This window comes from Ictidomys tridecemlineatus, chromosome 1, assembly GCF_052094955.1.
Source record: "Ictidomys tridecemlineatus isolate mIctTri1 chromosome 1, mIctTri1.hap1, whole genome shotgun sequence".
Lineage (NCBI taxonomy): Eukaryota > Metazoa > Chordata > Mammalia > Rodentia > Sciuridae > Ictidomys > Ictidomys tridecemlineatus.
Window position 1 is genome coordinate 115,695,347 of NC_135477.1, and position 27,508 is coordinate 115,722,854.

General features: G+C 34.2%; 1 protein-coding gene across 2 annotated transcripts in view; it reads left to right on the forward strand.

The window, feature by feature from the left end:
• The window catches only part of Man2a1 (mannosidase alpha class 2A member 1), a 162,838-nt gene that overhangs the window by 24,075 nt on the left and 111,255 nt on the right, over positions 1-27,508 (forward strand). For both annotated transcript variants that reach the window (XM_005327222.5, XM_078045497.1), the window contains exons 3-4: positions 1,153-1,297; positions 16,061-16,232. In XM_005327222.5, the coding sequence (XP_005327279.1) occupies positions 1,153-1,297; positions 16,061-16,232 (317 nt within the window). The remainder of the gene's footprint in view (positions 1-1,152; positions 1,298-16,060; positions 16,233-27,508) is intronic.

The window sequence follows — 27,508 nt, forward strand, 5'->3', positions numbered from 1 at the left end:
TACTGGTAAGTTGTTTAAACTCTGGATTCCAGTTTCTCTATTTTGCAGAAGGATTTGATTTGTCATATCACTATTTTTTTTTAGTGATAAAATTTTAGAATTTTGTGTCACTTCTGTTTTCTTGTGAAAATGGCCTATTTGTTTATTTTTCTATTCTTATTTCTTATAATGGTTTGAAACCATTGGAGATTTAATTTTACCCAAAGAGATTTTCTTCATTCCTTTAGAAAACATAATAGAAGCCCAGCCTTTACTGTATGTCTGTTTTCATACAGTGTAGGATTAGGTATTTTTACAGTAGAAAAAGCATTCTAGAGCTGTGCTTTCCAGTATAGAAGCTGTCATCACATGTGACTACTGAGCACTTGCTATATGGCTAATTTGACTTGAGGTGTGCTCTAAAAGTAATATAAACACAGAATGTTTCAGACTTAAATATGTGAAATATCTTAATTCATTTATATAATCTGATTACACAATTGAGTTGATAATCTTTTGTATACATAAATTTAAATAAAATATATTATTAAAGTTAATTTCTTCTGTTTCCTTTTAGTAGAAAATTAAAAATTACATATATGGCTTTTATTCTATTTCACTTGGACAATATTGTTCTAGAGGGTACTGGAATCGAAAACTAGGACTTCTTCAGAAAGGACTGATTTCTTAAATGCTGGGCGTCACTCCTACTGGCCCTGCTCTGCAAATTAGCAGAGGGCTATGTTTAACCTTGTGCTTTAGACTAGAAACTGGAACTCTGGGGGGGACCCTAAAGGGTGAATATTTTAAAGTTAGACAAAATTAGTTGGCTCTATCCTGGCTTTAGACTGTCATTTCCCACTAATTTTTTTAGGCACAGAACATGATACCATCTCGAGGCCATGGCTCATAAGCCAAGCTGGAAGTGCAGCTAGCCAGGCCTTGCACCTGCAACCTCACCAGCTAATGTGTGGACACAGTCAGATAGGATCAGAATCCTGTACATGGCAGGGAAATCACTTTCTGTGAGACTTGGCTTCATTTTGGTTTTTATTGAGTACTACATAAGTACCTAGCTTGGTCAGCCATGCTGAAGGAACAGTAAAGCTATTTTTTTTCTGTGCATGTGAAATTAATGGTTAAACTTTAACTTTTGTTCTTTTATATTTTTAGATGTTGGATGTTTACAATCTAATTCCTTTTGATAATCCAGATGGTGGAGTTTGGAAGCAAGGGTTTGACATTAAGTATGAAGATCATGAATGGGACGATGAGAGCCTTCAAGTCTTTGTGGTGCCTCATTCCCATAATGACCCAGGTAAAATTTGTACTTCAAAAAAAAAAAAAGTTATCAAATTTCTTTAGATCCAGAGTCCTTTAATGACATTATAGTAGAGCCTACATCTCACATTCTTGAGACATTATTCTCTGACTTTTAACAGTAATGTATTTCTTTTATGTCATTGTGTTCTAGTGTTCTCATTTTATCAATTTATGTGCCACTCAAGGATAATACATGTACAGTGTGAAAAAAATCTTAGTTTTTGGAGGTGAAAATTGTACACACTTAAGGGTACTAAGGCAAGGTGCTCATGGGAAAATTTGAATTTTTAACTTGGAGAAGCAGTGTGAAGAGTGGTCACTGGTATAAATCAGGCCGACATGGGATAAATCCTAGCCCTGTCTGTCAGAGTTAGATGATTTCATATAAGTTACTTAATCCATCTGAGGCCAAGTTTTTTTTTTTTTTTGTTTTGTTTTCTGGTATAACCAGTATAATAGTATCTCCTTCAAAAGGCGAAATGTAAGGGAATTGTGTATGGCACACGAGTAGCTGCTGTCTTATCAATTATTGTTATATCATGTGATGGGTTTTATTTATTGGTGCCATAGATTTTTTCTTCAAGGTAAGGGGAAATTACTATAATTCTAGTGGAGCTTATGCTTTGATATGTATATTTGATAGTGAATATACAGTAACAGTGAAAACCCAGTGAATTTAGTTGAAGCATTTTATTGTAATTCATTTCTGAAGACTTCTATAAAAGGACTTCTTTTTTTTTAGTAATTTTTAAAATTTGTTTTAATTAGTTATAAATGACAGTAGAATGCAATTATGCACTTTGATATACATAGATGGAATATGATTTCTCATTTTTCTGAGTGTACATGTTATAGAATCATATTGGTCATGTAGTCACATATATGCATAAACTAATAATATCTGTTTCATTCTATCTTTCCTATCCTCATATCCCCTTCCTCCCTGCCCTTCACTTCCCTCTACCTAATCTAAGGTACACTATTCTCTCTGCCTTATTGTGAATTAGCATCTGCATATTAGAGAAAACATTCAGCCTTTGTTTTTGGGGGGATTGGCTTATTTCACTTAGCATGATATTCTCCAACTCCATTTATTGGCAAATAACATAATTTCACTCTTTACTTTAAAGCTGAGTAATATTTCATTGAGTATATATACCACATATTCTTTATCCATTCATCTCTTGAAGGACACTTAGGATAAACATTGATGTGGCTGTATTAATGTAGTATGCTGATTTTAGGTCAATTGGGTATAAACCGAGGAGTGGGATAACTGGGTCAAATGATGATTTCATTCCAAGTTTTCTGAGGAATCTCCGTACTGCTTTCCATAGTGGTAGCACCAATCTGCAGTTCCACCAGCAATGTATGAGTGTACCTTTTCACCACATCCTCGCCAACATTTGTTGTTGCCTGTATTCTTGATTATTGCTGTTCTGACAGGAGTGAGATGAAATCTTCAAGTAGTTTTAATTTGCATTTCTCTAATTGCTAGAGATGTTGAACACTTTTTTCATATATTTGTTGATCAGTTGTATTTCTTTTTCTGTGAAGTGTCTGTTCAGCTCCTTAGTCCATTTATTGATTGGGTTATTTGTTTTTTTGGGGTGTTAAGTTTTTTGAGTTCTTTATATATTCTAGACATTAATGCTTTATTGGAGGTACAGTCTGTATGCTGTCTCCTTATGTTATTGTTTTTTTTTTGTTTTTTTTGGGTTTTTTTTGCTGAGAAGAAGCTTTTTAATTTAAATTCATCCCATTTATTGATTCGTGATTTTACTTCTTATGCTTTAGGAGTCTTTTGTTAAGGAAGTCAGATCCTAGGCCGACATGGTGAAGATTCGGGCCTGTTTTTTCTTCTGTTGGACTCAGGGTCTCTGTTCTAGTGCCTGAGTCTTTGATCCACTTTGATTTGAGTTTTATGCTGGGTGAGAGATAAAAGTTTAATTTCATTTTGCTACATGTGGATTTCTAGTTTTGCCAGCACCCGTTGTTGAGTAGGCTATATTTTCTCCATTGAATGTTTTTGGACCTTTGTCTAGTATGAGATAACCATATTTATGTGGGTTTGTCTCTGTGTCCTCTATTCTATACCATTGGTCTACATGTGTATTTTGGTGCCAATACCATGCCATTTTTGTTACTGTAGCTCTGAAGTATAGCTCAAGGTCTGGTATTGTGATGCTTCCTGGTTCACTTTTGTTGCTAAGGATTGCTTTAGCTATTCTGGGTCTCTTATTTTTTCCAAATAAATTTCATGATTGCTTTTCCTATTTCTATGAAGAATGTCATTGGGATTTTAATAGGAATTGCATTAAATCTGTATAACGCATTTGATAATATGGCCATTTTGACAATATTAATTCTCCCTATCCAGGAGCATGGGAGATCTTTGCATCTTCTGAGGTTTTCTTCAATTTTTTTCTTTAGTATTCTGTAGTTTTCATTGTAGAAATCTTTTAACCTCTTTTGTTAAATTGATTCCCAGGTATTTACTGTTTTTTTGAGGCTATTATGAATGGGGTAGTTTTCCTAATTTCTCTTTCAGTGGATTCATCGCTGATGTATAGGAATGTGCTTGATATATGGGTGTTGCTACTTGCTGAATTCATTTAGTAATTCTAGAAATTTTCTGGTGGAATTTTTTGGATCTTCTAGATATAGAATCCTGTCATCAGCAAATAGTGATAATTTGAGTTCTTCTTTACCTGTTTGTATCCCTTTAATTTCTTCCTTTTGTTTAATTGCTCTGGCTAAGTTTCGAGGAAGATGTTGAATAGAAGTGGTGAAAGTGGACATAACTTGTTTGTTCCAGTTTTTAGAGGGGATCCTTCCAATTTTTCTCCATTTAGAATGATTCTGGCCTTGTGTTTGGCATATATAGTGTTTACAAAGTTGAGGTATGTTCCTACTATTCCTAGTTTTTCTAGTGTTTTGAACATGTGTGCTGTATTTTGTCAAATGCTTTTGCTGCATCTATTGAGATAATCATGTGATTCTTGTTTTTAAGTTTATTAATATGATGAATTATGTTTATTGATTTCTGTATATTGAACCAACCCTGTATCCCTGGGATGAACTCCACTTGATTGTGGTGCACTATCTTTTTAATATGTTTTTGTATGTGATATGCTAGAATTTTATTGAGAATTTTTGCATCTGTGTTCTTCAGGGATATTGGTCTGAAGTTTTCTTTCCTTGATGTGTCTTTGTCTGGTTTTGGTATCAGTGTGATATTAACCTCATAGAATGAGTTTGGAAGGAAGGGTTCCCTCCTTTTCTCTTTCGTGGAATACTTTGTGGATATTGGGGTTAATTCTTCTTTGAAAGTCTTGTAGAACTCAGCTAAGAATCCATACTTGAAATTGATCTATTTAAATCATGTATGAACTCCTCATTCAATTTCAGTTGGTCATGTGTCTCTAGAAATTTGTTGATGTGTTTGATATTTTCTATTTTATTGGAACATAAATTTTTAAAATAGTGTCTAATTATCTTTTGTATTTCAGACATGTCCATTGTGATATTTCCTTCTTCATCTTGTATTTTAGTAATTTGAGTTTTCTCTTCATTAGCATGGCCAAGGGTTATCTATTTTATTTTTTTCAAAGAACCAACTTTTTGTTTTGTCAGTTTTTTCTTTTGTTTCAATTCCATTGACTTGAGCTCTGATTAATTATTTCCCATCTTCTGCTTTTGGTGTTGATTTGTTCTTCTTTTTCTAGGGCTTTGAGAATGTAGTGTTTAGACACTTATTTGTTGAGTTTTTATTCTTTTACTTGAATGTGCTCAATGCAATAAACTTTCCTCTTAGTATGCTTCTATTTTGTTAATTTTCTGAATATCTCAATTTTGTTTTCTATCAGAGCACCATTATTCCCTTGGTACTTTGAAGGTTTTTTTTGTTTTTTGTTTTGGTTTACACACAACTTACATTTATCTTCCACCAACATTCTTTCCCACTAGTTTATTGGCATGTGTTCTTTTCTGAGATAATATAACTTACAGCTTTAAGTCTGGACACAACACAAGTCCACTTTGACTCCCTTTTTGACAATTTTTTAAGACCTTTGCTACTTTTTTGCCATCCTTAATTTTTATGAATACCATTTCTTGTTATTTTTTAACATGGGCACTTAAATGGAATAATAAAATCTGTGGTTTACCAGGCAGGGTGCCACATGTTCTAAGTATCTAATGCTTATAATAACCCTTGAAGGTTGGTGCCCCTATTCATGGTAAAGGTGTTAATCAACTTGCCAAGATTATGCTACGGTAGTAAGGGGCATCACATTGCCTCCTGTCAGTTTACTTGTGTGTCCTTCTAGGGTAAACTTGAATGGCAGAGAACATGTGTCCTATTAAAATGTGATCTTATACTTAGTGCAATATTTGCATATAGTTATTGCTAAATATCGATGATCTGTCTACATGTACCTCCACCACATGTTCACACTGAACACACACACCTTAGCTTGCACATACACAAAGATGTAGATATTTACAGCACTTTTACTTGGTCTGCTTCTAGAATGTAAACTCAATAAGGCCTGGAACTCAGTCTTATTCGTTGCCATGTGTGGAATGCCTAGGATAATAAAACAGAGTTTGGAATCATTGTGATTAGGTTGAATAAATCAAAGGTGGAATGAATCTAACTTTCCAGAGTAGGTTGAAACATTGGACTGCTTCTTTTTCTCTGTTTTTCTTTAACTCCTTTCCTGATGTCTGTTTATTTCTATTCTTTTTAAAAATCTTACTTAAAATGTACTTTGTACTTTTGTTTACTAACAACAGATAGCTCTCTGAGGGGAGTCATTCCTCTTCCATTGTAGACTTTTTGCTTGTTTGCATTATGTTTCCTACCATAATCTATGTTGTTTTGTGAGATGACAGCCCCAATAAGTGTTTCTGACTACAATAAATGAATCTGTCTGTCAGTGTCCTAGCAACTAGAGTTGAATCTTTTTGTCTTAGTAAAAAAATGTTAATGACCCTTACCCTCAGACCCTTCTCCACTTGACTTAAAAATAATGGTCAGAAACAGACTTTTTAAAACTAAAGCGGTTTTATCTATCTAGCAAAATTCTAGAAGAAAGAACTCACTGACTTTTTCTTAATAATTTTCACTATTCCTTAACAACATAGAATATCGATAAACTAAATTATTTTGAAGTATCACGAAAATAACTTTTTCAGTAGGCGAAAAAAAAAAAGTATGTGCACATACAATTTCAAGTCAAAATGAGGCTTCTTAAAGGGAAATCTTTGTTGGATACTCCTAAATGAATATGCAGTTAGGCAGTTTACTTTAAATGAGATTCTTAGAGATTTGCTTGTATTTTCTATAGCAACAATTTAAAACTTTAATAGTTTTTTTTAATCAGTGGATTTATGTCTTTGGGGGATCAAAATATTTGAAATAAATATTTAGAAGATTTCAGTATTTAGTCTCCTAAGAATTTATGTTGCTGTATCTGTGTAATATATGTGGGTATTTTTCATTTTGGGCTGAGTTAGTAATATCCTGTGAGAAAAGATAAATTTCAAAATAGATTTGTATCATAATAAAATTCCTAATTATGTCTTCTTCCAGTCTGTAAGGACAGGTTACAACTGTCATACAATATTTAAATGGTTTACATGAGTTAAAATAAAATTGGAAAGGAATTGTTAGGTAAATGCTGATAACTTTGTACTGTTATGCTTTTGAAAAGTTTTGAATCATAGACCATGAAATTAAATGCTAGTTGATTGATACATGTTCATGTTGTATTTAATAAGCTGATTAAAACAGAATTACAGCACCTTTGTATCTACAATCTTAATTCTTTGCTTCCCACTAGTTAAACTGCTGAAATATTTAGTTAATTTTCCTTCAAAGAAATCACAGTGTGTAGAGAAAAGATAAGGTACGCTAAATGGAAGGTTGAACAGCATATTGTTAGTTAAGCAATTTGTAAAATGAACATTAGAAAATAATTCCCCATGTGGTATGACTCTAAAAATAGTAGGAAGACTTAGTTTCACAAGTGATACTGGGAAATAATTTTCTTTTGTGCATTTGTAGTTCTTTTGAAGAATTGCTTATTGAAGCAGTGAGATTTTTAGTTTTCTTAACTAAGAAGAATGATTTTCCTATTATTATATAATCATTTGAAATGAATTTGTTTATGAATTCTTACTCTAAAAATGTTTGTAAAACAGAATGAAAATGTGAGCAAATCACAGTATGATATTACAGTCAAACATTTCTGTTTGAATACTGTCAAGTGTAGACAATGAAAACTGTTCTGGACAGCCATCACTGGTTAATGTCTACATAGATGGAAGGCCTTTGAGACAGAAGTCTGGCTATCAAAGGAAGCTACTGATTGGAATAAGATGGTTAGTAGCCAGAAAGGTTTGTGTGTAGGCAGTCTGGGGAGTACACTCTTTGGTTTAGCTGCTGCAGAATAAAGTAGGTTCTTTGGTTTTGACAACCACCCTGGGAAATTTGATTTCCTAGAGCTCACATAGTATGAAGAAGAGCTGAGAGGTACTAGCATTTGTTGCCTGTTTGGCATGGAAGGGAGTGGAAAGTGGTTAACTAAGCCTCATTTAACAGGTGAGGGCAATGATGCTGAGGAGGATGTAGTAATTTGTTCCAAAGTCAGTCAGTGATAAATTCTCTGAGCTTGTGAAGTGAAGCCCGGGTTTGTCTGATTCTAAAATCCATGTTCTTTCCATTCTGTGGCTTAAGAAATTTTAATTCCGATGATTCTGTTTGTTTTCTTCTTGCTTTATGGGTATTAGCAAGCTTAGCACTCCCGCCCCCCACCTTCTTTTTGGTACTGGGGATTGAATTCAGGGGCACTTTGCCACAGAGTTATAACTCTAGTCCTTTTTATTTTTTATTTTGAGACAGGATATCTTTAAGTTGGTGAGGCTGGTCTGGAACTTGCTGTCCTGTTGTCTCAGCCTTCAAAATGTGTGCCACTGTGCCTGACTAATTTAGCACATTTATGTGGACTTTGTAAGGTTAATAGGATTGTCACATTTAGTGAATAAAAACACAGGGTATGCAGTTAAACTTGAATTTTCAATAAAAGGTGGATAGTATTTTATTATGTGAATATATGTGTTCCAAATATCGTATGGATCATACTTATGCTAAAAGTATGTTTGTTCATATAAAATTCAAGTCTAACTTAGCATTCTGTATTTTATCTGGCAACCTTAATTGTTAAGAGAATGATAGCATTTAAGAATTACATGATTCTCTAGAATTTTGCTTTTAAGAGATATCCCTTAGAATTTGTGAGGTTCCTTTTAGAGGAAGAAAATGCAGATGGTTTGGACTGTCTTTAGACTTTTTTCCTTGAGTAGCACTTAGTTTTAGTGACTCCTAGAGATGAAGGTGGTCATTAAACATTTTCTCATTCCCTTCATTTCAGTTAACTCTATTAAGCCTGGGTGCTTCACAGCTCACCTGTGCCCCAGTAATAAAAAAAATAATTGCTGATGCTTTACAGAAGTTACAATGTTCCATGCACTGTTCTAGGCATTTTACACATTTTACACACACACACACACACACACACACACACACACACACACATTTTAAACATGGAGTCATTTTTTAAACAACTTTATTTTGTTTATTTATTTATTTATCTTTATGGGGTGCTGGGGATCGAACCCAGTGCTTCACATGGGCTAGGGAAGCACTCTACCACTGAGCCACAACCCAGTCCGGCATTTTACATATGTTAAATCCATTACTTCTTTCAGCATCTTTTGACAGAGTTCTATTATTATTCTTATTTCATAGATAAGAAAAGAGACAGGAGAGAGGATGAATAATTTGTCTGTGACAGAACTGGATTTGAACCTAGGTGATTTTGGCTCCAGAACCAGTACTTGTAACTGTTCTATAAATATGATAGTGCCATTTGTGGGTAACTCTTGTGAAACCACAGGTAGAGCATCTAGGAGGAAAGTCTTTTATCGCCATGCCAAACATCATCTCCGTTAGTATTATTAATCATAAAAGTGATTTTTTTAACTGACTTGTGAAAGTGGACACTTCACTGCACCATTTCATATCCTTTTTGCCTCGTGATTTTTGTAATTTTTTCTTATTGAAATGGATGTCTCTTCCCTTAAAATACTACATTAGTGTGTGAGAGAGTTAATGGTTTTCCTCATTGCAACATTTTTTACAATGAGGAAGCGATTTTGAATCAGTGTTTTCCAGCTTTTAAAAGTGGGTTCTTCTCTAAAGCCTGGTAATTTGTGCCACCTATCTGACCACAGGCTTGTCTCCCTCATGTACTCTGAGAATAACTCATCAACGGAAGTCACTCTTTTGTTTTACTTCTAACGATGTCTCTCATAGACACTTTTTTCATTATTTCAAGCAAATAAGCTCTGCTTGGGAAAGACATAGTAGGCCTGAAGTATCCTTAGTTGGTGTTACTAGATACTCATAAATGGGATCTGTAAAAACAAACCAGATGAATTTTGCATACTTTTAGAAATTATTTTGGAGGCTGATCTCACAATTGGGGGTTTCATATATCAAGGTGTATGCAGGTCTTTTAAAGGACACTTTAAAAAGCAGTACAGTAAGGGGTCACAGCTGGATGACATACACACACAGCTGCGAGATGAGCCAAATCCCAGCTGTCCCAATGGTAATGCAAATAGATTCTTGTGGTGTAAAGTTTTCAGTGACAACACCTTATGTGAAATTAAGAAGTGCTGTGTCTCAAACAACTGATGGAAGTGAAGCTAATAGATCTAGAAAACTATCAGATAACACCTAGTCACCTGGAAGAAGAAAATGGTGGTCTTATTTTGGAAACCTGAGTTCAAAAGCATTTAGAGGAATCAGCAGATTATGGGTTTCCAGAGATTTAATGGGTCTTTAGAGCATCAGCTCTGTCTTTAACTCTCTCCTTATCTCTCCAGACTTAAGTCAGTTACTTAGTTCTTTTTTTTTTTTTTTTTTTTTTTTTTTTTTTGCTTCATTGGTCTCTTATTTCCCTTGGTCTATTTCCACTGCAGTTTGAAACCATTTTTTTTTTTTTGACTGAATTGTTGCAATTGTCTCATTTCCTGTATCTGTTTCTATTTTACCTTTAAACTGTATGCTTTATACTCTTGGTACAGATATTTTTGAAAGCACAGAACTGAAAACCTTAGCTTCCTCCTGATTTTCTGTAAGAACAAGAATGATTTCAAATATTTTTAATATATGTTCCCATTTCTATTTTTCATTTTATTATCTTCCTATTTCTACCATGTATCCTACAGTGCAGTTGTACCCAACTGCCTCCTGCACCTGAAATTAATATATACTTTAAAGATTATGTTATTCTCTGTATCCAGCTAATGACTAATCTAAGACTGAAATCTCTCTTCTACTCTTCTGGTTATTTATATGTATGTATGTATGTATTTATTTATTTCCACAGCAGTTTGTTCATATTTTCACTGTAGAATCTGTGTTCATTTAGCTTTGCTTTATTACTTGCCCTTATTAGATGCGCAGTACATCTTTAAATGAATAAACTAGAATGTTAATTAAAACTCTTTCACAGTTTTTCAGGGTGGAGAAGCAAACCTAACTTACAAGAGAAACCTTGGAATTAAAATTAATAAGGAGCATATTTGAGTAATAGTAATACCAATTAAGATTATAGGTCACCCCTTAAGTGTAAGACTGGATGTTGTGGTTGAATATTGAAGGATCCATCAGTGATGGAAGAAACTTGTTGATAATTTGCTTCTAGAGAATAGCTCAATGACTGTAATAAGGAAGCTTGCTTTATAAGCCTATTTGTATTTATTTTTAAATTTGAGAATACTCTCAAATTGAAATTGAAATAGCTTAAAGCTTACTTTTGATGTTTTAAATATTTGTTATCAGTTTGTTACTTAACTGAATATAATTATTTTTTTACTAAAATTTTTTCATGCCTTCTCGGAAGTTGGCACCAATTTAACTTTTGAGTGGAATTAATGTTCTCATTAAAAAACATATTGATGCAGCCAAAATCACAATGATATAGCAGTGCTGTTTTTGGTGGGAGTGTGCCTCTTCAGGGATCAGTGTTTTAAATCATCTTAGGACTGACAGGGCCTTTTTAATTATTAATATTGTAGAAACCTAAAGGACAAAGATAATTAGGTTGGCCTCAGAATAGAGTGAATATACTCAAGCTATAGTATAATATCTTTTACCTTTGGTTTCTTTTCTAATTGAACTACTAAATTTCTATTTCTATTCCTCCATGTCCCCCCACCCCCCAGTCTTTTTGGTCATATATTTCATTCATCTCTCATTTCCTTTATTTACTGAACTCTTGTGTAGGTTGGCAGTAGGTGCTAGATTCATGAGAATGACTGAGTTGAACTTTGGGTTGTAGTATGCCCGGGCCTGCTTCAAAAATTTGTAGTATCTGGGGCAGAAGTACAAAGAGACTCACATACCCTGCTTCTCAATATTTAAAAGTCAAAAATCAAAACAATAGATGGCTTAAAACAAAAAAAGAAAAATAGAAATCCCTTTGTGATCTGGAAGACCAAGTGTAGCTTTACTCTTTAGACTGCTTAGGTTCCACATTTCCACTGGAGTGTGATGGTATATGTGGGAAGAGTCTACCTTGGGAGTAGTCCAGTACCCTTTCCTCCCAGACCTGCCCTTGTCCCAAACCAGGAGGAGCTTTGCTTGCAGACACCACAGTGTTCTGTCCACATCCCAACAAACTGCAGCCTCTTGGCCCTGCTTGGGTAGGGAGGTTCCAGTTGCAGGTTCAATGTAGGCTGAAGAAGCCAGTTTGGTGCTATTTGGACACAAATGTCTGAGCCTTGGTACTTGGAGAGCATGACAGGCTCTGGGTGGGCAAGTTCTTTAGCCTATGGATTTATCCTGTGTAAAGTGGTGTGGTTGGAGGACAAATGGGGAGATCTTTCTTAATCAGGGCCAGATACTTCTTGTCTAGGTACTCAGGATAATATTGTTTATGCTCATGTACCCACCCCTCCCCCCCACACACAAAAAGTGTTCCTTAAGAAGATCAGACTCCACAGATTCTAGGCTATAATCAAGAGTCCAAAATTTAAAAATAGTGATTTATCAATGAATGATTATAGGTACTAATTGTTTTTGCACATTTAAAATAGGCAATAGAATTTTCAACTTTGTAAGTATTTTACTTTAGAACTTAAATTTAAAAAACAGTGTGCTGAATTTGGATTTATACCTGCTTTGTGGAATTTCTAATTATTCATTTATTATTTTAGACATTTCTCCACTTGTTTAAAACATCTATTAGCTCTTTTGTGGGTTGTAGCGTGCGTGGTTAGAACGAAAAAGAATAAATTGAAAGGTATTTTTAATGCTGTTGTAACCCTGGTTCAATTTCTAAGTGTATTCAAGGGAAAGAAAAAAAAAAGAAACTGAATTGTCCACTTAAGTGAATCAGCTTGCAACTCAGTGTCCTAAGATTATTAAATCTAGATATAGGAATATAATTTTATGTCACAAGAATTCATCCCATACAACTTTTCATAAAATACTGTCTATCTGATTGGTCTCATGTTAATATACAATTGTAGTTTTTACAGTGATTTAGAAAAAGAAAGAACCAATTCAGTGTAAAAGGGAATACTTGATTACTCGATTGTATAACAGCAATAAAAACTAATTTACTGTTATATTACTCAATATTGGAAGCTTGCAAGAGGCTATCTTTCAGTTCATTCTTCATTAATTGTGCTATATTGTGGTAGTATTAGTATCTATTATAGATGAGTTTTATGGAAGGCTTTTAAGTTGACATCTCTGAGCTTGTATTTTGGTTCAAGTAAATATCTTTGACATATTTTCTGCATGATTGTTGAAGGGCAAATGAAGTGTTGAAGGCAAAATGGATTAATCAGTTACTGTGATTCCTCTATGGAAACCCTTATGAGTTTATGAGTCTTTGAAATGATCTTAGTTCATAAGAAATTATAATTGTTGAAATTAAATAGTTATATTTTAAGAAAACCTTTTACTTATTTATCTTTATAAAGATTCGTCCTTTTAAATTTGCCTTTTATGCTAGATTTTTGGAGTTTTTCTATTAGATTATGTATAGAGGCATTCCACTGCTCATAGTTCTTTAATTTGGTTAATAGAAAAATAATTAGGAATTAGTTTGGACCGTTGCTAAAGTTTAGATAAAAGACATACATGTTGTCTTAAAGATAATTCTAACAAAGCCATTTAAGTGATTTACATGGTTCTTGTTACACATATGTAATAAGAGTATGGCACAGAGATAAATTTGTTTATCTACATTGGAATTCAGCTTGTAATAAGTAGGTAGATATAGAATATTAAATGTGAAGATGGTGCTTGATAAATTGTCTCTGCATTGCAATATTTTTTTGTGGGGCTGGTAATAACACTAATTTCTTCTAGAACTGCATTAGTTTACCATGGCTACTGTAACAAACTACCCTGAGCTATGAGGGAGTTTAAATAGCTGAAGTTTATTTTTTTATAGTTCTGGAGGATAGAAGTCCAAGATTAAGGTGTCAGGATTGGTTTCTTTGGGGGCTTCTCTCTCCCTGGCTTGTAAATGTCCATCTTCTCTTTGTCTTCTCATGGTCTTCCTTCTGTGTGTCTGTGCCCTAATCTCCTCTTTTTATAAGAGTACCAGTCATTTTGGGATTTACCTCTTTAAAGACTTAATCTCCAAATATAGTTACATTCTGAGGTGGTAGTAGGTCTTCAACATATGACACAGTTTAGCCCATTACAAGGGTAAGGATTGAATTTGATGTAAACTAAATTTGTGGCAACTAATAAGATAAGGACAATTTAAATATTTTAATTATATGCTTTAAAAAATTAGGTGTTAGAAATGTCTTTTTTATTTCCCCTTTACCTGGTTTAATTGTACCAGTGGGAAAAGCACAGTTGAAGATTGAAGATTGATGATGATAATGCTGATAGTCAAAATAATAGCAGCTAATGTTTGTCACGTGTTATATCTAAAGCTCAGTTCTATATACTTGATGGTTCTAAACTCAATGGTGTTGGCATGTGGGAATTTAGGGAATCCCCACTTAAGGGTAGTTTGGATTTTCTTTGCCCATCTCTGGGAATCCAGATGTGGATTTGGGCGTGGTTGTTATGGGGCAGAGCTCTAGGTTAGTACCTTCATGAAGCAAGATGGAATTCTTTGCAAATCATTATTTTGTGAGACAAATTAGAGTTTTTCTAAAGGTATAGGCTTTTTAATTAAACATGGAAAACTTAAATTATCCAGGAACCTTGTTTTGGTGACAAAACCGGTTTAAAAATGGCTCAAGATCAAGAAGGGGTCCTATAAAGGATATTTTACACTATTCCTGTTTGGCTTATGAAGCATCATACCTGTCTTATTGTAGGTGCTCAGTAAATAATTGTAGAGTGAATGAGTTAAAAGCAAGAAGGATAAATACAATCACAGCTGCAGTGCCCTTTCAAAAGTGCACATTGTTAAAACATTTGTGTTATCTTTTTTTGCCCTAGTAGGTTTTTATTCATTGTACTCATTTTGCTTGCTAGCAGATTCAATATATTCTGACTGTTAATCATAGACAATCATTTGGACACCTTATCTTTTAGTTCCCTTACATGTATGATGTTTGGAAGCAAATGAGTGGTAGTTCAGCTTGGATGTATAGAAACTTTCCTTCCTGTAAGATTTCATAGATGATTTATGCTACATGCTTTTTCCACAGTTTAAAATATAAATTTTAAAAGTAAGAAACTCATTAAATAAAAATCTTAGAACTTAGACTTGGGAAAAAATATTTTATAGATGAAAATATGTCATTTTCCAGGGGGTCCACTTTGCTTACAGGTATAATCTGTGGCAGTGTTATATTTTTGCCATGACCATTTTAATTATATGCTATGCTTGGACCTGTGGGTCTTGTTAAAAATGTTTCTTATAATGAAATTGCTAATGTTTTCAGTCTAAATTTCTATGATATTTGAAAAGTAGTAAAAAAAATTCAGAGAATCAAATTTTCAATATCTGTGATTTTCTTTTATTTAGAAAAAAATATGCATAGATGTATACAGTTTGGTGTTTCATTAGTGATGTTTTGTGCTTCATTAAAAAAAAAATAATGGACAGTCTTTGGGAACAAATGCCTGTTTTGGGGAGAATTCTTCTTCCTAGTATCCATGTCAGTACTGTATGTATTTAACTTATTGCTCTGCTGCTAACTTTTAGATTTAGTTTATACTTGTGATTTTGTTTGTCTTACTTTAACTTGTTTGATGGGTGGGAAATTTTAGATGTGGCATGAGAGGATACAGTTTTGAAATATATTATATGAAGGGAGTGTCAATTTGTTAACACTGTTTACTTAGATTTTTAAGATTAAAAAAAATTATTAAACTAGAGATAAGTAATTAAATTAATTGTTTAGGCATAAATAACTGCTTTTTGGCTCCAATTCATCTTATTTTTCATTTTTCTTCCTGAATTTTTGTGCAGTTTTTAGGGAGTTTTTATTGTTTCAATATTCGTGGTGTTTTTGAGTCTTATGTCAAATAAAATGGAATTTAATTAATTGAAAACACTGGTTAAAATTTTAAATATATCCTTTTAATGAATGAAACATCTAAAGATGTCCAAAGGTAATGCAGTGGAATGTGAATGAGTTGTAATCAGACATGTGAATCAGACCTTTGTGGTATATTTGTGTCTTGGTTTAGGTTGGTTGAAGACTTTCAATGAATACTTTAGAGAAAAGACTCATTATATTTTTAATAACATGGTCATAAAGCTGAAAGAAGACTCAAGTCGGAAATTTATGTGGTCTGAAATCTCTTACCTTTCAAAATGGTGGGATATTGTAGATACTCAGAAGAAGGAAGCTGTTAAAAGGTTTGTTTTAAAGCTTTTTTTTAAAATTTGGTAGTATTAATGATTAATTGTATAGTGAAAAAAGTGTTAAATTTTTAGGAGGTGAATTTTTAGCCTTATTTCTGAAACTTTTATTTCTTTATATCCTTTTTTTAATTGGTTTTGATTCATCTTTAAAAAAAAACGAATTGAAACATTTCCATTGAAATTCTTATTCCAACTTTTTCCTAGAAATGGAATTTCCAGGTCAAAGGGGCTTAATATTTAAATTTTTAAAATAGCATATAATCAGAGTGATTTCTAGAAAAGTTGTTTCAATTAATCTTTCAATCTTCTGTGTAGAAATGTACAAACTCTTCAGCTTATTGGTCAACAATATAATTTTTGAAAAACTTGGTCAATTTGTTGAAAAATATTATAATTTGCATTTTTGATTGCTATCAATGTTGCATATTTCTCTTAGAAACTAAATTTTTTGTGACTTGCTTGATTATACTTTTTCTTATTCACTTTTAGATATATATTTCTTCTGAAGTTTTTATTAATTATTAATCTTTAACAGACTTAAAATTTTCATGTAGTCAAGCCTGTTAATCTGTTTTCTTGTGATATTGCTTTTGCTTTTGTAATTAGGAAGATCTTCCCCAGTCTATGGTTTAGATAAATAGTTCTTTTTTCTCTAGTTTCATTTTTTAAAAAAACTCCAAATTTATGCCCTTCTATATAGGGACAGGTGGTTCTCTGATCACCAATTATGGATTATTTTATCTATTTAACATTTATATAGCAATGACTGCATTTGTCACTGTTCTAAGCACTTTACAAATTATAACTAACAATCCTTTCAACTGTTTTGTGAAGTAGGTATGATCATTATCCTCATTTTATAGATAAAGACATTGATTCATTGATGTCACTCTGCTAAACATGGCAGCACTAGTATTCCATCTAGCCTTGACTTTCTACCTCCAAACATTGTGCCTTCACATGCTGTGTTGCCTAAGATTTAAATAATCCATCCTTTTCTACTGATTTGAAGTGCCATCTTTATACTGTTTAAATATGTGCTGATTTCTGGACATCTTCACCTGTTTCATAGACTTACTTTACTGTTTAACTTTTTTTTTTTAATATGTATGTATACTTTTTTAGTTGTAGATGGACACAATACATTTATTTTATTTTTTTATTTTTATATGGTGCTGAGGATTGAACCCAGTGCCTCACATGTGCTAGGCAAACTCTCTGCCATTGAACCACCACCCCAGCCCCTCTGTTTGACTCTTAAGTGTTATGGCTTTATGATATATTTCCTTAGACACTTTCAGTCTTCTCTTATCTTTCTATATTGAAAGATTATTTTAATGAATGACCATTTATTTTTCTCAAACAGCTTTATAATTAATTTATTAAGTTCATCCTACTCCATAAAAAAAAAGTCTTTGGATTTTGATGGAAATTGGCATAAACATCCAATGACAATTTTGGGGAGAACTGACTTATATGATTTCTATCATTAATTGGAGCATGTAGACTCTGGAGGTACCAGGATAAGCTGAGTATCCACCATAGCCAAAGTGGCTAGCTACTCTTCTACTCCAGATATGTGTTATCTGGGCATTTCCTCCAGTTACTCAAGATAAACTAGAATTCCAAAGTGTTGTGTATTACTTTTTAAATTGAAATGTTAGCAGCTAATTTAGATTAACATACATAGGTGTATGCACATGTACATACACACAAATGCACAAATACACAGCCAATCATAACATTTCTGAAGCCTTATTTTTATTTTTCAATACTGGGTATTGAATCTAGGGGTGCTTAACCACTGAGTCACGTCCCCAGCCCTTTTTATCTTTTATTTTGAGATAAGGTCTTGCTGTTTTGCTTAGGGCCTAAGTTATTGAGGCTGGCATCAAACTTGTGATTCTCCTGCCTCAGCTTCCCAGAGTCACTGGATTCCAAACTTGTGCCAGAGCACCTGGTTTCTAAATCTTTAGTTTAGCTCTAGCGACCTACTAGTTGGCAAGCTTTTAAAAATTAAGAACTATCTTGTAAAACTACATGAAGGTCTGGCGTTGTGGCTCAGTAATAGAGTACTGGCCTAGCATGTGTAAGACACTGGGTTCAATTCTCAGCACCACATATAAATAAATGAATAAAATAAAGGTCCATCAACATCTAAAAGAATATTTTAAGAACTACATGGAACTTTGTTTGGTTTGACTAAATTTTAAGATATAAAAATGCTTTTGTTTGTTTAGATCTTATATTACACCTTATATATAAATAACATTTTATATTTTCTAAAAAATAATTTTATAGAAATTCTATTGATTTTTTTTTTAGATTTTTAAGAATTTATTTCATCTGTTCTTATTTTTTTTGCTTTTTTTATTACTTATTTTCTGATTTTTTTCCTTCATCTTTAATAGACTGGCTAAAGCTTTCACTTATTTTATTGGTTTTTACCTGCTCTCACTTTCCTCAGAATCTATTTGTATTTTTGTGGTTTTTAACTTTGACCTTTCTGCTTTCATCTTTCCTAATTTCTTCTGCCTGCTTTCACTAATGTTAAATGGGCCAATCCATTTATTTTAATAAGAAATGTACCTCTATCTGTGTGTTTACTTTTTAGCACTGTTATAACTAGCTTTTACATTTTTACATGTAATTTTGTCATTATTGTATTTTTTTCGTAAGAATTCTGCAGCTGTACTTACCATTTTCTCTTTGACTAGAAAAATAATTTTATTTTTAAAATGCTCTTTTTTCCTGCTATACTTTATTAAAAACTTGCTTTAATGTCTTATGGTCAGAGAGTATGAACTGTGTGCTTTTTATTCTTTAGAATATTTTGAGTTTTTCTTTGTGACTTAATATGTGAACGATATTGATGAACCTTCTAATGATACTTAAAGAGGAGATGTTGGTAGAATGTGCATTTTGATGGGTATCTGCTAATTCAGTATTTTACAATTACTGTTTTCATCTGTGTATAGTTAATTCTGCTATCATGCAACATATTCATTCTTTAAAAAAAAATCACTGTATATCCATAGTCATGCAATAAAACCACAGTGCTTGTGGAAAAAATAGGGTTAGGGTGCACAGCACTGTAGAACTTCATCAGTGACTTGTGCTCACAAAGAACCTAAAAAAGGAAACCTAATAAAAGTGCTTGTCCAGTTTTACATGTATTAAACTAAGACATGTATAAATGCTACAATAAATGTATCCGTTTACCTTGAAAAAGATATGATATTTGTTTGTGGAAGTGGGTGTTGGAAAAAGTATAGATTGTGTGTTACTGTGAAATGGTGGTGTAAGTGTTGTTTCTTGAAATATGATGGAAAGTTGCACAGCAGGTGTGGAGGAGTGTGACTCATAACACATGATGAACTGAAGGAGCTGGTTGATGTTTGCAGCATGCACATGTGTGTATTCCCAGGGCTCAGTTCATTTGGGTAGTTATCTGCCTTCACCTGGTATTTCTCAGGGACTAAATTGCATATCAAAAATGCAAAATTTTTTTTCCTAATAAAATCAATCACTTTGGAACAAATTCCCATTTCTAAAACAAGTGTCTATAGCAGAACTGGCTGTATTTACTTTTTGCTAACATTCTCTTGTCAGCTTCCTCTTGTTTTTTGTTTTCTCCTTTCGTGCCTGATCTGTTTGCATCTTTACTAGCTCATTTGTTTATTCATTCAACTGACATTTCCTGGATGTAAACTGTGGAGCAGGAATTGCAAGGTTCTGGGCACTCTGGTATTTCTGTTCTTCATCATAAGTTGTATCTATCCCTATTGACAAACTACAGTCTTCTCCTTTTAATGGTCAACATTGCTATCACAACTGCTCTTTTTTGTTATTGTTCATTTGTTTTAGTTTGCCTGAACTGTGTTACTCTTTTTACTGTAAGGACAGCCAATTTTGAATGGTAGTTCAAAAGGCTGGTGATGGGATCCAGACTGCTGGGTTCAAACCCTGGCAACTCTCAGTGACCCTGTAATTTTGGGTAAGTTTCTTAACCTCTGTGCCATACATCCTTCATTTGTCAAATGAAGATAATATTGGAGTTCATTTTATTTGGTCTTTTATTAAGGATTGAATTAAAACAAATAAGATGCTCAACACATGCATGGCACATTTTAAAACCCCAGTACATATTATTGGATATTATTATTATTATTATTATTATGTGTATTTGGACACAATAACTTTATTTTCTTTATTTTTATGTGGGGCTGAGTATCGAACTCAGTGCTTTGCATGTGCTAGGTGCATGCTCTACCTTTGAGCCACAACCATAGCCTTTTATTATTTTAGCTTTTATTTTTCATTTGGAATATTTTGGGGGGGCCTGTATGGAATTTTTATTTCTGAAGTTATCTCAAGAATTTTATTTTTTAATAATTATATAAAATTTATGTTTGTGTTTTATCTTTAAGGAGTCTTATATAATGCTCAATTGAAGATAACTTTTTGTAGCCTCTGCTCATGTGCATTTAGGATTAAAACACGTTTATCCATGAGGTGCTAACTTTTCACCAAGTTATGGGCTGGGGTTGTGGCTCAGTGGTAGAGTACTCCCCTAGCACGTGTGAGGCACTGGGTTCAATCCTCAGCACCACATAAAAAATAAAAAAATAAAATTTCACCAAGTTATATATTTAGGTATGTATAACTTTTTATTCAGTTTTCCATCTATCAGTTTAAAATTTCCTCAATATACTTTCTGCACTCCCTGACTCCTGCTTTCTTTTCATTTGTTTTAGAAGTCAATTATCTATTTATTGGGTTTAGCCTCTTTTACATATGTAGTTTTTTTTTTTTTAATTTCTTATGTTTGCTATCTTTTGGGAGATTCTTCTCAAGGATTCCCCATCTCCCTCCTAATTCACTCCCTGGTAGTGAGTCTATTCTTTCCTGGCTTTAAATGCTTTGTTTTAACTTTAGTTCTGTATTCTTTGTATTATTGTCCATAAGTCCAAGTATTTTTCCCTTTTCATTCTTGAGCAAAACAACTTAACTCATACCTAATGTATCTTGCTTGAAAGCCTTTCCTTTTCTAACCAAATATATGCCCTTTTCTTGCTGAATTTGTTATTACTGGTAGATTGGCATTCAGTCCACTAGTTTCCTTTTGAAAATGGTTTTTCATGCAGAGAGGTCAGATCCTCCATCTTCCTGCCCTGAAATCAGACAAGTCAGCTGTGACCTACACTCAGTTAATCTGCATATTAATTCCCAGGATTTTCATCTGTACAAAGTGAAGTGAGGGCTGACAGATGGAAAGGAGGGGAGCAGGCATGAAGAGAAGTTTGCAGGCCCTTTCTCATAGCACCTGGCATTTATGAGACTCTTGTTCTTTGACCTGGTTCCTTTTGCCCCTGCCATATGATCTCACTTTCCTCCAGCCCTTTGTTGATCCTGGACTTTTAGCCTTTCCCTCAATTCTTGGTGCCCAGTAACATCCCCCAGTACATTTTCTTTCCAGTTAGTGTTTCTTGCAAATGAAACAATTAGCTGATACATTCCTCCTTAGTTCCCTTGTTGGAGAACTAGTTCCTGGAGGAGTACATGAACTTCCTGCATCTAGCAGTTGGGGAAGGTGCCCAAGGTTATTAAATAGGATTGGGGGAGGGGAAGAGATGAACTGGAGCTGTGAGAAGATCTGGAGAAGGAATGTCCCATCCATTAATATCTTTCTTTGGTGAAACTGCTGTGCCTGGTGCTGACTTTCTGCATCTAGCTCTCTTTTGATTTGGCCTGTACGTTAGGTAGGAGGTGTGAAGATTGTTCTTCACAGAGGCCAACAAGTCCAGTCAGGAAACTAGGCTTTCTGCCTGCTATGTTTGATAGGAGGAGGCTATGCTTGGCTTCCTTCCAGCAAGGTTGCATCAGGGAGCTGCCTGGTAAGAACTATGGTTAGTGAGCTTTGCCTCTGCAGTTGGTTCTCCAAACCAGGGGCTGTAGCCAAAATCTGAGAATCTTCTCCATTTATGACTTGAGACTCCATACTGATTTTCATACTGGGCAGCTATGGGTCAGTTCTTGCTGAATTCTGTACAGTTCCACCTGCATTGTCAGAAATGCTGCCAATTTTAGGACATGTGGATGATCTCCTTCTGAGGGAGGCCAAACCCCCACCCAGAAGACCCCTGCCATAAATAAACTTCCCCAGAGACCCTCAGAAATTCTGTTTAGCATAGATTGTTCTTAAGACTATCAACAAGAATTTTTACAACAGAGTTTTCAGGTGGAGGATACCTTTGCAGAGACAGAGTGAGGGACTCAAGGCCTCCAGCCTTGGTCAGTAACCTACACAGAGGCTTTTGCATCTCAAAGGATTGACTATAGTCATGTCCTTTGGAGTCAGGTGGTGGGGAAAAAGGGAGGGGGATGGATTGGGGCTATAGCTCAGTGGTAGGATGCCCATCTCACATTTGTGGGGCACTGGGTTCAATCCTCAGCACCACATAAAAATAAATAAAGATATTGTGTCCATCTACAACTAAAAAAAGAAAGGAGAGGGGAACGCTCCCTTTCCTAGACACTGATTTTCACAGAGAGTGTCCTTGACCTGAATTGGGTGCCCAGAACAGTGAAAAAAGTTGCTTTTATGTAAACTTCCTCAGATTGTGAGGCTCTGAGCCCCCTCCCCTTACATACTGGGTATAAAGTTCTAAAACTTTCAGAACTCAGGGTTTATAGGGGTGATTTAATGGAGGCAAAAAGCCCCCCTTTTGAACCCAGCTGCCGCCAATAAACCCGCTTCCTGCTATTCCTTGGTGTCCAGGCTTCTCTGTCCTATTTCACTTCTCTTGATTCTACCTGAGTGCAGGTTTCTCTCTTTTTATTCTTCTGTTTTTGTTGTCCATTTTACTTAGGTAAAATGTATACTTACAACTGTATACAATTGCCAATATTTGACCACTTTTGATGCACAAAAATGGCAGTCCCTCATATGATTCAATACAATGCTAAGGGTAGAGGATGGTAAGATTTGTAGGGGGTAGAGGGGTAGGGTGTGCACCATTTTTCTTGAATAAAAGTTTATTTTATAGCTACACTAGGACATTGAGCTTTTTTTGTTGTTAAGATTCGCTTAAAGTTCTCTCTGTTCTAGATATAATCATTCAGTTTTGTTCATTTATTACATTTATCTGTGCAACTAGGATAATAGCAGTTGTTTTTCTTACTTGAACAAAACATTCTTATTAGTTACCTAAATGTAGGCAACATGTATAAATACTGGGGAAAACTTATTAGATGTTTGTATTTTGTATTTGCTCCCCTTAATTAAAGTTCTTAGCTTGTTCTAAGGGGCATTATCAATAGAATTTTTTTTTTTTTAAAAAACTACTGTATTGCTTATACAATGGCTTGTTTTTCCCTTTTTGAAGATGAGCTATGGATTAAATATCTGTACCTGAATTTGCAAACTAGCTATTGCAGAGCTGAATTTGTAATTCCAGCAGAGTTCCACCTAAGCTTTCGATGTCCCTGAAGAATACCAATTGATTGTGGGAACATAACAAAAACATACCTCAAGTGATCTCCATAATCTATTCTAGCAATGACTTGTTTGATTCTTCCCTCATGTGGCAGCAGTATTTAGCTTTATAAGCCTTTAAAAATGAAAATCTAGTTAACTAAAGAGAGATCCATGCAAACAACATCCAGCTTTTCTAGTTCTCTCTATTTTTTATTTTTTTTGGTGGCTCAAAATAATTTAATCAATTATAATCATGGTCCCTGTTTGTAACACATTGTGGTGGATTTAAAAGAAACTGCCTTTCATGAAGTAATCAACACATTTTCTGTGTATGCTTGTTTTATTTACTTTTTAGACTTCATATTTGGATATTTTTGGCTAAATGCAGTTAAATACTGTATAATGTTCATAATACATCAAAATGTGACCTCAGAGTCAAGCTGCTACAACATTACCCTTAGCATTTCCTTTGACTAGCATCCACCATATTTCACATATGTTTCTCTCTGGGCTCTGAGATACTGAAACAGTTTTTACATTACATTTGCTTCTGCCCTTGATGCCAGTAGTTGTTGCAGAAACCCACGGAATGGTTGGAACCTAGAACACTTTGCATGTTCTCAGAAATCTTGACCAGCTTTTTTCTGTCACATTTTGATGTGAAATAAGCTCCAGTTGTATCCATTACTTAGTAGACTTTGTATCTTCACCACATTTCTGCCTTTCATTTTGTTTCTAAGAATGCAGACTTTTTATTCATCTAATCTCTAACCATCCTCTTGTGTCTTTTTAAGCCAGGTTCATATGTAAATGAACTTTTCACTCAGTCCTCTCAACTATCTTTATTTTTTGGAATCAGGGAAATACTTGAGTTAACTTCTCCTATGTATATTTTGTATTTTCCTGAAAAAAAAAATGGACTGTTTATGTTCTTATAGAGACTAATTTATTATATGTTTTATACAGGTCAGATTTTATGGTATTTAACCAAAGGCTGTTATAAAATTTACAAAGCAATGAGAAGTTAGTGTGTCTTGTGAAGTTCAGACTCAATACAGAGTTGGATTGAGTTTACAGCCTAAAGGTACTTAACATTTCATCAGAGGGATCATAGCAATGTACCATGGTCTAAAATATCTTGCTCTGATTTTCTTTTCTCCTCATTTGTTAAGTGTCCTGCTGTTGCCTGTGGGGTAACCCCCCTCCCCATTCTCTTCATTTTGCATGCTTGTCCACATTATTATTTAAATTACTTAGCATTCAGGCTACTTCCAGATCTAAAACTCCAACCTAGACTTCTTTCTTTTTCCCTGGTTAATGTACTGGTAGGAGTTAACGTTTGAGTGTGTGCTATGAACCTAAGACATGTTCTAAGCACTTATATATTTATTTAGTCAACCCCTAGCATTCACTTTAAGTTCCTTTATTATCCTTATTCTCCTATTGGGAAAACTGAGGCATTGAAGTTAAAGAACAAAACTAAAAGTTACCCAGTCGACATGGAATTAGAACCAGAGCCAGGTACCCTTGCTGCAGGATTGGTGCTCCTAACTCCTATGATCCTCTGCCTTTTGACCTGCCATTTTTTTTCACATCCAGTCAGTACTTGAACCTTGCCAGTTTCACCTCTATAGTAACTCTGGGCCCTGACCCCTCATTTTCACCCTGTTGCTCTTGTTATTTTTTTCTTTTTTTCTTGTAGTTGTGCACAATACCTTTATTTATTTGTTTATTTTTATGTGCATCGAACCCAGTGCCTCACACATGCTAGGTAAGCATTCTACCACTGAGCCACAACCCCAGCCTTCTTGTTCTTTCTGTTGTGAAGACTACCAGATGATCTCCCCGAGACTAGGTGTGCCATTTCAGAGTATCCTCCATTCATTTCACCATTGGGTTTTTCAATATATTTGAGTTTGATGATGTTTTTTCTATGCACTTAAGTTGCAATTATACTTTGGTGTCAAAAGTTGCAGACTAATCTTCTCTGCCTGATACAAACTGACTTTTTTATTCAGAGCCCTCCTACTTATCCACCTTTGTTTCCAGTCACTTCCTGCCTCCTCTTTCATAGGATGAATATTGAGCCAACCATGTGGGTTCCTTGTACACATGCTGTTTTATGCTGTTTAGGAATTTGCCCATGTGTTCTTTTGATTTTTTTTTTTACCTTTTTATGAACTGCATAATGTTAGTCCTTTTAATTTCCAGAGACTCAACTGAAATATTACTTTATCTCCAAAGCCTTCTCTCATTTGCTCCACCATGCATTGAGCAATAAAGGTGAGCAAGACTGACCTGATCCCATCCCTCAGGGAAGAACAGGCAAGATATGTAATTAAGCACAGGATTACAATAGAATGTTTTCTTCTATGGAGCAAGAAGTGGGTTTTGGAAGCAAGTGGTATTCAAGTAGAAACCTGAAGGATGACAAAGAAAGAGGTGTCAGAGGGAGGGAAGAAATTCCAGGAACCTGAAGAGAATTGTGGTTATAGGCCAGGGATTAGCCCAGAGGCATTACATACCCAAAGCCCTGAAGTTTATTAGTCTGCAACAGCAGGACCCAGATGTGTGTGTAGAGACTGGGTAATGTGTGGCCATCAGGGAGATACAAATGAAAACTTCTATGAGGTACTGTCTTTGACCCCTTTAGAATGGTTGAAATAAAAAATCTACTGATGATAGCAAAGAATATACACTCTTACTGCTCATGGGAACATATAATGGATGACTTTCTTTTTTATGTACTTTTTTATTTTTTGTTGTAGATGAATACAATCTCTTTATTTTATATATCTATTTTTATGTAGTGCTGAGGATCAAACCCGGTGCCTCACATGTGCTAGGCAAGTGCTCTATCACTGAGCCACAACCCAGCCATGTATAGATATTTTTGTAGAATAATTTTTCATAGAGGTTCAAAACTGGAAATTATTCAAATGTCCATCAACAAAATGATGGGTTAAAAAATGTGGCACACAATGGAATACTACATAGCAATGAAAGATAATGAATTACTCAAATATATTGTAATATAGATGAATCTTACAAACATATTAAATGAAAAAAAAAAGCCAGACACAGAAGAGTAAATGTTGCATGATTCCACTTAATGAAATCTGAGAGCAGACTAAACTGTCTATTGTGATAGAAATAACAATGTCAGAATTGTATGTTTTGGGGGAGCAGTAGGTGGACATAGTTTGGAAAGAGGCAAAGGAAAACTCATGAGTTAATGAAAATATTCTGTGTATTATTTTGAGTAGTGATTATAGTTGTCAAAATTCATGAGTGAACATTCATATTATATGTTGTTAGATCTCATTTTAAAATACCTCAGAAAATATAGTACACCCATGAACATGATATATGTCCCCATTCATGGAAAACTGTGCCAACCATAACCCTGTGTGCATGTTTAGTAAGTTGTTAAGAATGAGTTTTAAAATTTTATTCTTTAGCTTCTTACATGTTTCCCCAATTTATTTTGAGTGAACATTTTTTAAATTTATTCATTTTTATTCTAATTTCTTATATGTGACAGCAGAATACATTACAATTCATATTACACATATGGAACACAATTTTACATATCTCTTATTGTACACAAAATATTGTCACACCATTTATTTCTTTATACATGTACTTAGGATAATGAAGTCTTTCTCATTCCACCATCTTTTCTACCCCATGTTCCCTCCCTTCCTCTCCCACCCCTTTGCCCTATCTAGAGTTCATTTAATCCTCCTACCCTGCCCCCAAACCTCATTATGAATCAGTCTCCTTATGT